The sequence below is a fragment of the Bison bison genome, unplaced genomic scaffold, assembly GCF_000754665.1.
Source record: "Bison bison bison isolate TAMUID 2011002044 unplaced genomic scaffold, Bison_UMD1.0 scf7180017864063, whole genome shotgun sequence".
NCBI lineage: Eukaryota > Metazoa > Chordata > Mammalia > Artiodactyla > Bovidae > Bison > Bison bison.
Window position 1 is genome coordinate 4,528,434 of NW_011494635.1, and position 10,954 is coordinate 4,539,387.

The window sequence follows — 10,954 nt, forward strand, 5'->3', positions numbered from 1 at the left end:
AACAAAACATTTACTTAAAGAAAAAACTAAAAAAAAAAAAACAATTAAATAATTTCTTACCATTTTCTCTGAGTTCAAGTCTAGGGGGGGGAAAAAGAAGCATTTTTATAAGAGCAAAGAAAACAAATCCAGTAAAACAAAGTATGCACATAATTACTTACATGCTTTTATGATCATGGGCTGGTGCTGCCATCTTTTTAGGTTCCCTGTACTGAAAAGCTACAATCAGGTAAGGACAGATCTGTCTGGGTCGCTCAGTAACAGTGCTGCCTGAAAGTTCATAGAGGTAATACTGAAAGAAGAGAAGTATTATGAGGATAGCACTACAGAATTCCTCATGTATCAAGTTTATTTCAACCCTACCCAACCTCCAAATTTAACTCATTAGATTCAGAAAAGTATCTTGCAAATGATTTATTCCCAGGTGACTATACCTGACTCAGTTCAAAGGTGCGAAAATGACTTGTCTTGTGAGAAATCTTGTTAGTATTTGCAGCCACATGGCAATCATAGCCAGAAGATGGGCTAGTATAGTTAGCTGTATAATTCTCAGACACAAACTTGACTTTTCCCTAGAATGAAAATATTAAGACTAATCAAATATCTTCAAATAGGAATAATTTTACTCTAGGATTTATTTTAAAATAGTCTAAATAAAGATGGGGATGTGTTTTGACTAACAGTACACTGTGTTAAGAACTATGGCTCTTAAAAAATTATCTTAAGACCAACAATAGTTTTAATTATCCATGAACCCCATTACATTTGTATTTAGCCCTTCAAGTTTTTTGTTTTTTCACAAACTCTGATATAATTTGGCATCCTTCTTAGGCAAACATCCACAGCTTTTTTCATAGTATTAAAGAAGTACATGAATTAGCCCAATTTAGGAGAACCATTCCTTTCAACTAGAGAAGGAAATGGCAACCCACTCCAGTATTCTTGCCTGGGAAATTCCATGGACAGAGGAGCCTGGTGGGTTATAGTCCATGGGGTCGCGAAGAGTTGGACACAACTGACTAACACTTTAACTTAACTTTATTTCTTTAAAAGAGAAATTACATAGTCCACCAAACAGACTCGCTATTCAATATATACTGAATATATATATTGAATATATTCAGACTATATCATAAAAGATGAAAAAAACTAAAATGTCAAAAGATGAGTTCCAAACTGAAGTATTAAATTATAAACTGTAAATTGCTGCTGCTGCTGCTAAGTCACTTCAATCGTGTCTGACTCTGTGCGACCCCATAGACAGCAGCCTACCAGGGTCCCCCGTCCCTGGGATTTTTCCAGGCAAAAACACGAGTGGGTTGCCATTTCCTTCTCTAATGCATGCAAATGAAAAGTGAAAGTGAAGTTGCTTAGTCATGTCCGACTCTTCGCGACCCCATGGACTGCAGCCCACCAGGCTCCTCCATCCATGGGATTTTCCCAGGCAAGAGTACTGGAGTGGGGTGCTACTGCCTTCTCTGTAAATTGTAAATTAGAGACCAAGATACTCCTTTCCAGCAGCACCCAGTAAACCAGCAAGGAACAAAAGCCCAGTAAAGCACTTCACAGGCCAATAGCCCTGATTACTCAACAGCTGACAGTGTTTTTCACTATGGAATCTCTTCATTAAGGGGTACGTATCTCCCAGAAAAAGGAAAAAGAGAACTGTTGAGTTAGTTTATCATGCAATAAAAGGTCATACAATGATTTTAAAAGCTATCTTGAATAACATAATGACATAACATGAAAAAAATGAAAATACACCAAACAGGTACCAAAATGAGGTACAAAATAATACGCAACTTTTATTTTTATGTTTACAAGATGCACTATTTAAATATATATATATGCTTGCTGTTAAGGTCCCTCCTCTTCAGCACTTGGACCACCAAGGACAATACTCAGAAGACTAATCACATGAGTGGTGCTCCAGTGAGCAGTCAGAACCTGCATCGTCTCCCCATCAAACTGGGCAGGGCTGGCTTCTGAGCAGTGAAGTAAGGAGGACTGAGAGCACATAGCCAGAAACTCAAAACTAAACAGCAGGGTCCGCCAGACAGGGTAGGGGCGTGAAACCAATGGCGAGGCACAATCTGACATAAAAAACTTGATATCTGAGCTGACAGGCATGTGGGCTGCAGCAGAACTACAGTACTTATCACAGAGCAGGAGAGGGAAATGTTAAAGGGGGAAGCAGCAGCTGGGAGCCAATAAATGCTACCTTCCCTTCAGTTCTTGGGGACAAATTTTGGAATATGGAGAACTCACACTCTTAAAAAATCAGTAGTGTTAGGTTTATAACCAAAGAACTTAGTAGGAATGCTAAAACAAAAGCACAAACAAAACAAGACCACAGAATATGTCCTCAAAAAATCCCCCGACCTCTAAAATTAGTTTTCCTACTATTTGAGTGAAAATGCTAATTGTGTGATTCACTTATACTGCATTATTTAAGGGAACTAAAAAATTTCTGAGATTATTAGTTATAGGTATCACATGAAGCTATGAACAAGATCTCAATGTTTTAGGATACAAAAATGCATAAAGATTTCTCATTTTGACAATTTAAACCAGAATGCTGCTTTCCAAATTCATCTCTTATAGCTGTATTATTTTGAAGCTTTAAGAAAAAAAATTCACAGATCATCTATTAAAAGAGTAAAAAAAAGCTTTATCCTTAAAGGAAAGCAAAGGGAGCAGTTATTTTTTCTGATTCTAAACAGCTGTCTCTGGCTGCTAAGTCACGTCAGTCGTGTCCAACTCTGTGCGACCCCATAGATGGCAGCCCACCAGGCTGCCCCATCCCTGGGATTCTCCAGGCAAGAACACTGGAGTGGGTTGTCATTTCCTTCTCCAATGCAGGAAAGTGAAAAGTGAAAGTGAAGTCGCTCAATCGTGCCCGACCCTCAGTGACCCCATGGACTGCAGCTTTCCAGGCTCCTCCGTCCATGGGATTTTCCAGGCAAGAGTACTGGAGTGGGGTGCCACTGCCTTCTCCATAACTGTCTTTGGCAAGGACTATGTTTAGCAAATGATCTGCAAAAAACATGATCAAAGACTGATAAACTTTCATTAAAAAAAAATTACACAGAAGCAAATTTAGGCTTTACCTTAATTAGATTAAAAATTACAACATAACCAGACTTCCCATGATACCAAGGTCTTGCGTGAAGATAGTCTGAGTATTTGGAAATGTACACACCTATAAAAGTATAAAAATAGATTAATTTACACTTTAAAAAGGCTGTTTACACATGGGTTACTTAAACTGAACAAGATGACACAAGGGACAAATAAAAGGTAACTTTAAAAAACTATTTTGAAAATGCTTACCTTTTAAAATCTATTTGAGATATTCTACAGGTATGGAAACATCAGAGCTAAGATAAAATATATCAGTTTGACAACCAATTTTCTATTTGGGTACAGTAACTGAAAAGGGATGAATGTATTACAATTTTGGAAAAGTCTCTTTTATTTTCCATGCAATCTTTCAGTGAAAAGGCCTGTGGTAATCTGATTCTCAAGTTATTTTTTCCAGAAAATCTCAGTAAATGTTCTTATTTAAGAATGTGTGCTGAGGTTTACTACACAGCAGGTCTGTGCCAGGCAGCAGTGATACAAAGGGAAACAGAAAAAGATCCCTGTCTTTAAGCAGCATGTCCTACTGGACTGTGAATTCTAGTCAGCAGAGGTTAGATATTTTTTGTTTACCACTGCAGCCTCATTACAGACCATTGCTGTTTAAAAGAGAAGTTGAGTCTCAAGCGGGGAGAGACTCCTGTAGGTTGAGGCAGGAGAGGATGATCCCTACACAGAAGCAGCAGTGAGAAAACAGAGGAAAGAACCCATTTCAGGGATATTCCTGAACTGAGGCATTGCTTGTGAAATAGAAAAGACAGCGGTGAGAACACAGATAGAATGAACCGAGTTATAGACATGTTGTCAGAAGACTGGATTCCAATTCCAAGTTCTTCACTTACTACTACTCCTAAGCACATGACTGAGTAGTGAGAGGATGGGTGTGGGTCAGAAATCACAGGTTTTCAGGAAGATTTAAAAAGATCCATAAACCTTTAAAACTGTAATATACTATAGTAATATAAAGGCTTACTTTCATATATTTCATTATTTTACTTGAGCCAAAAACTATAAACATACATATCCAGTAGTGCTTTCTTATCATCACCCCCAGCGTGTGAAGAAGAAGAATGTGTATTTGTAGGAATAATGCAGCCTCTACTCCACCGCCTACTGAAACCAGGCTCTCAAAACATCAACAATAAACTCATGCAACTGTCACATAGAAAAATGGCCTTGATTTTTAGAGGTATAAGCTGAGGCATTTGCTTGTAACTCACTTCCACATTTTTCAGGAAAAAAAAATATTTTTAGACAAATGAAGAGAATTAATGCAAAACATTATCTGGTAAATGTAGGTGATGGGTATATCATACCATGCTGCTTTTTTCTACATTAGCATTTTTCATAATGAAAAGAAGGAGGTGTTAAGGAAGAATAGGGGAAAAGAAAAAAAGGTTTCATGTAAACTGTTATTTGAGTTGTGAACTTATCCTCTTTCATGTCCTTTAGGAGAGCTGAATAGAAGTTTAAAAACATTTCCTACACACAGAGTTACCATATTAAGCCAGCAATTCCACTCCTAGGTATAACCCAGCAAAAATGAAAATACTTGTCCACATAAAGACCATATGTACAAGAATATACATACTAGCTTTTTTTAATAATAGCTAAAAAGTAGAAACGAAATGTCTACCAACTGCTGATATGGAATATTATTCAGTCAAAAAGTGAATCAAGTACATGCAACAACATAGAGAATCTCAAAAACACTAAGTAAAAAAACAGTTACTCACAAAAGGTCAGATATGATTCCATTTATATGGAATGTCTGGAATAGGTCAATCCACAGGTGCAAAAAGGAAAGCAGTGGTTACCAAGGCTGGTGAGAGGGGAGGTAACTGATGAAAACAGTCTAAAACTGACCGTGCTGACTGTTGCACAACTCTGAATGCACTAAAAAAAACACTGAACTGTATACTTCAAATGGGTGAATTGTATGGTGAATTTTATCTCAATAAAGCTGTTATTACAAAGGGCCAGCAAGAACCTAGCCATGAAGCCCCATAGTCTTTCTCACTCCTGATCTCCAACTTTACAGCATCTGACACTGCTAATACCCCTCCGGACACCTTCTGTTTCTTGTGAGACTCCACCTCCAGATTCTTCATTCACTGGACTGCTCTCAGCTCTTCCTCTTCCTGTCCTTGCCCCATGTCCCCATCCCTTGGTCCCATACCATCTAAATAAAAGTTCTGTTCTTCACCATCTGTGCTGCCCCATGTAACAATATCTTTGGCTTCAACTAACATGCACCCTCTGCCACCTTGAGCCGCAACCTCTAGTCCTCATCCCTCTTCCAAATGTTTTCACCACCAGCAGGATAGCTTCCAGAACACTTAAGATGACCTACTGTTTCTCAAACAGCTTACTGGAATAAGTGTTCATTTATTGCGAGCTTACTAGGTGTAAGCTCCATGCTAAGCACTTTTCATAGTCTCATAATCCTCACAACAAATCTAGAAGATAGTTTTATTTATTTACAGATGAAGAAAGTGAAGCTTAAAGAAATGAGGGCTAAAGCACATTTTTTTTTTTTTTTTTCATTACCCAATTTCAGTAGTCATTAACTCATGATCACTGTTTTTATTTTATATTCACCTGTAAAAATCCCAAACTTCATATCATTTCACCCACAAGCATACCAGTATGTTTACCTAAAAGATAAGGGTTCTTTTCTCCTAGCATTATTGTTATACCTTTATCATATCTCATAATAATAATACTTCACTATCATCAAATATTCAGCCAAAGTTCAGATTCCCCACTTGCCTTATAAATATTTTTACAGATGGTTTGCTTAGATCACAATCCAAACAAGGCCATACATTGCATTTGTTTGGCTTGTGAAAGACACATATCAGTATAAGATATTGCAAGGTTTTCTGTTCATTTCCCAAGACATGTTGGTTGCTTCTTTAGAATACTGTGCACACTTCCAATACAGCATGTGTCTTATTGTGCTGCTCTTTGTACATGATTCTTTTCATTTCAAAAATAATAAATATACATTGAAGGAAAAATTCTAATCTCAATGATAAGACTACCTTTCTCCTGTAACTCATCAGCCTATCTAAAATCTCTCCTCTATTGATAATATCAATGCAGTGTAAATTTAACACTTTATATTTGATTATTTCCTTTCTCTACTCCTCATATCCCACAGTTGCCATCTTTGGTCAGTACCATCTATTCTCTATTCCTACTGCCATAATGATAGTTAGGAGGAAAGCCTCCTTAGCCCCAGATGATAGCACTGACCTCTTGAAAGATATCTGAAAGATATCTTCTAGTCCAATCATCTTTTAAAAGAGAGAACTCTATTAGAAAGCCTTACGTTCTTAGATTCAAAGCTCATGTATATATCTAAAGTTCTGATTCCAAAGATTATTTATCATCAATGAAACTAGCTTTTAATACAGACTCTTATATAACTAACTAAATTCCACTTCACCTTGTAAAAGAAATTCTCCTTCCTTATAGACCGTACCTTTTGCTGGGTCTCCCAGAGTGGTGATAGCACTGCTGCCCACACAGAGTCCATGCTGACATACCAACTTCGCCTTAAACAAAAGTTCGGACTTTGCTTATACCATGTTTTGGAGTCAATGAAATAACTATAATTTACATACAAACTTTCAATACAGAATCTGTACACTATATGCATTCATGGCACAAAGCAAGTTTCTATAAGGCAATTGTGTTTCAGTTAATATTAACAGTTTAAACTTTTTCATGAAATTTTACCATTTCTGCTAATGAAAATGTCACTGGCAAAACCAAATTAAACAAGCTCACAGATTAGTCCTCTCCTGAAGATTTCTTTTACAATTACAGCTTGGGAATCACGAAATTTGAAAATGCCTTACCCCCAGATGACCTTTATTTTTTTTTAAAGTATGAACCCTTAACATCTTATTTGGAAGTCAACAACTAAGTAAATAAACTCTCTGGTATTACTATGTAACCATAAGGTACATGCTAATGTTAACTATCCTTTAGCAAATCTACCCCCATTCTTTAAAAATCATGATCCCAACCAAAATACTACCTGTGAATTACTTTAAGCTGGATCACAGATCTCTGGCACTGATGAAAGTGTATCTAGAAGTGTCTTTGGAGACATACCTGCACACAGCAGTTTCTTTCTCCACAATTTAGGTATAAGCAACAATACATATGTTCAATTTTCAAAACAGCATGAAACAATTCCAAGTAACTAGAATGCTGAAAGTGTTCATCTTATCCCCAAAACCATGTAATTTAAACTTGAAGAAACTTCCACGAGAAATAGAAGATATCTATGTAAACAATGATCCAGAATGGAAAAATATCCATTCACTCCATTAAAAGGCATTATTAAGAACTTTGTATTAATCGAAATCTCACTACAAGCTTACAAATGTATTTAAGATAAAACTAAAGAAAACCTTAAAAAGTTGTAGAAATTAAATCTCTTTCATGAGAAGCTTTCATTGTCATTTACACTGCTACCTAAAAAAGACTGATGAACTGGTAATGTTACAAATTTTATAGAATCAATGTTTAACTTTAATGACATAATTAATTTTGTACCTTAATATCATAAAATTAATTTTCTAAGACCAAATTTCCTTACCTGATTTTCAGTTTCAAACAGAAGAAACCCGTAAGTTTCTTGAAGTTCTTCGTGAGTATAGTTACTAGCTTTTTTTTCTTGGTAAAAAGCTTTGTACTGTATAAACAGAATAATCAAATGTTATAAACATGTTATTTTGCCTTCCAAATTAATTTTTAAAAAATGCATCAACTGAATTCCTCCTGCTAAAAGACTAATGAAATTTATTATTTTTCTATTCTCTAGAATACATTACAATTACCTTTCAAGTGATTATTACCAAGGATCGTTAATCTTGCTAAAATGTGATAGCTAAAAAGAACTAGGCTCAAATATAAAAAATGATAGGTCTATTTCTTTAAAACTAAAATAAAACTAACCACAGACACAGTGTGTACCAAGCACCTCACCTCATTTAAGAAAATGTCATTTTTCACCAAAGTCACTTGACTGTACTGAAAACCATGCTCAGATGCAGAGTCCAAGTAAGAAGTATGGAGAATTGAAACTGTCCTCTGGAAGAGAGAGTCTGAACTCAAGGATACTGTCTCAAAAACTGTAAAACACAAAAATAATGCAACTGTTTAAGATAACCAAAGGCTGGGGAAAGTGGCACACTAAATATCACTGACCAAGTCATTCATTTCCTTCCTGAATAACAAAGACATTTCCATTATGTTCTGGCCACCATATCTGGACTATCTTCAAAGACCTCATACTCGATGAAAATAACCTAAATGGATTATAACAATGGACGAATTACTTTTAATGCAAGAGTAAATCCCTTTAGGTTTAAAGCTGGGTGCTGTAATCAAGGCTGTAAAAGCAGATGCATCTATAGTGTCAAGCTGGAGGTCAGCGACTGCTTAGATCAATGCTTCTTGTTCCTAAGTTTTTGTAAATCTAGGCCACATTTTGGAGAAGTCAGTGGCAGCCCACTCCAGTACTCTTGCCTGGAAAATCCCATGGACGGAAGAGCCTGGTAGGCTGCAGTCCATGGGGTTACTAGGAGTTGGATGCGACTGAGAGACTTCACTTTCACTTTTCACTTTCATGCACTGGAGAAGGAAATGGCCACTCACTCCAGTGTTCTTGCCTGGAGAATCCCAAGGACAGAGGAGCCTGGTGGGCTGCCATCTATGGGGTCACACAGACTCAGACACAACTGAAGCGACTTTGCAGCAGCAGCAGGCCACATTTTGATAAACTTAACCTTCCCAGTGGCTCACCAAATCTACAGAGAAGTCTGTGAGGTTCCATGGAAAGGGGCTACTACTGCATACTCACTTGACCCTGGAGTACAGAATGAAGGGAGCAAAGGCTATAAAGAGTTTTGCCAAGAGAACACACAGGTCATAGCCAACACCCTCTTCCAACAACACAAGAGAAGACTCTACACATGGACATCACCAGATGGTCAATATCAAAATCAGACTGATTATATTCTTTGCAGCCAAAGATGGAGAAGCTATACAGTCAGCAAAAACAAGACCGGGAGCTGACTGTGGCTCAGATCATGAACTCCTTATTGCCAAATTCAGACTTAAATTGAGAAAAGTAGGGAAAAACCACTAGACCATTCAGGTCTGACCTAAATCAAATCCCTTATGAGTATACAGTGGAAGTGACAAATAGATTCAAGGGATCAGATCTGATAGAGTGCCTGAAGAACTATGGACGGAGGTTCGTGACACTGTATAGAAGGCAGGGATCAAGACGATCCCCAAGAAAAAGAAATGCAAAAAGGCAAAATGGTTGTCTGAGGAGGCCTTACAAATAGCTATGAAAAGAAGAGAAGCAAAAGGCAAAGGAGAAAAAGAAAGATATACCCATCTGAATGCAGAGTTCCAGAGAATAGCAAGGAGAGATAAGAAAGGCTTCCTCAGAGATTAATGCAAAGAAATAGAGGAAAACAATAGAATGGAAAAGACTAGAGATCTCTTCAAGAAAATTAGAGACACCAAGGGAACATTTCATGCAAAGATGGGCGCAATAAAGTACAAAAATGGTATGAACATGACAGAAGCAGGAGGTATTAAGAGGTGGCAAGAATACACAGAAGAACTATACAAAAAAGATCTTCATGACCCAGATAATCACAATGGCATGATCACTCACCTAGAGCCAGACATCCTGGAATGTGAAGTCAAGTGGGCCTTAGGAAGCATCACTACAAAGAAAGCTAGTGGAGGTGAAGGAATTCCAACTGAGCTATTTCAAATCCTAAAAGATGATGCTGTGAAAGTGCTGCACTCAATATGCCAGCAAATTTAAAAAACTCAGCAGTGGCCACAGGACTGGAAAAGGTCAGTTTTCATTCCAATCCCAAAGAAAGGCAATGCCAAAGAATGCTCAAACTACCACACAACTGCACTCATCTCACACACTAGTAAAGCAATGCTCAAAATTCTCCAAGCCAGGCTTCAACAGAATGTGAACTGTGAACTTCCAGATGTTCAACCTGGATTTAGAAAAGGCAGAGGAACCAGAGATCAAATTGCCAACATCTGCTGGATCATCGAAAAAGCAAGAGAGTTCAGAAAAACATCTATTTCTGCTTTATTGACTACTCCAAAGCCTTTGACTGTGTGGACCACCATAAACTGTGGAAAATTCTTCGAGAGATGAGAATACCAGACCATCTGACCTGCCTTCTGAGAAATCTGTATGCAGGTCAAGAAGCAACAGATAGAACTGAACAAGGAACAACAGACTGGTTCCAAATTGGGAAAAGAGTATGTCAAGGCTGTATATTGTCCCCCTGCTTATTTAACTTATATGCAGAGCACATCATAAGAAATGCTGGACTGGATGAAGCACAAGCTGGAATCAAGACTGCTGGAGAAATATCAATAACCTCAGATACACAGATGATACCACACTTATGGCAGAAAGCAAAGAACTAAAGAGCCTCTTGATGAAAGTAAAAGAGAGTGAAAAAGTTGGCTTAAAACTCGACATTCAGAAAACTAAGATCACAGAATCCAATCCCATTACTTTATGGCAAATAGATGAGTAAACAGTGGAAACAGTGACAGACTTTTATTTTTTGAGGCTCCAAAATCACTGCAGATGGTGACTGCAGCCATGAAATTAAAAGATGCTTGCTCCTTGGAAGAAAAGTTATGACCAAACTAGACAGTATATTAAAAAGCAGAGACATTACTTTGCCAAGAAAGGTCCGTCTAGTCAAGGCTATGGTTTTTCCAGTAGCAA

General features: G+C 37.4%; 1 protein-coding gene across 7 annotated transcripts in view; it reads right to left on the reverse strand.

The window, feature by feature from the left end:
• The window catches only part of FAM208B (family with sequence similarity 208, member B), a 67,572-nt gene that overhangs the window by 33,491 nt on the left and 23,127 nt on the right, over positions 1 to 10,954 (reverse strand). For all 7 annotated transcript variants that reach the window (XM_010836367.1, XM_010836366.1, XM_010836369.1 and 4 more), the window contains 7 exons: positions 8,149 to 8,294; positions 7,760 to 7,855; positions 6,632 to 6,704; positions 3,111 to 3,202; positions 435 to 572; positions 162 to 292; positions 61 to 80 (listed from right to left, as the gene is read on the reverse strand). In XM_010836367.1, coding sequence (XP_010834669.1) covers positions 61 to 80; positions 162 to 292; positions 435 to 572; positions 3,111 to 3,202; positions 6,632 to 6,704; positions 7,760 to 7,855; positions 8,149 to 8,294 — 696 coding nt within the window. The remainder of the gene's footprint in view (positions 1 to 60; positions 81 to 161; positions 293 to 434; positions 573 to 3,110; positions 3,203 to 6,631; positions 6,705 to 7,759; positions 7,856 to 8,148; positions 8,295 to 10,954) is intronic.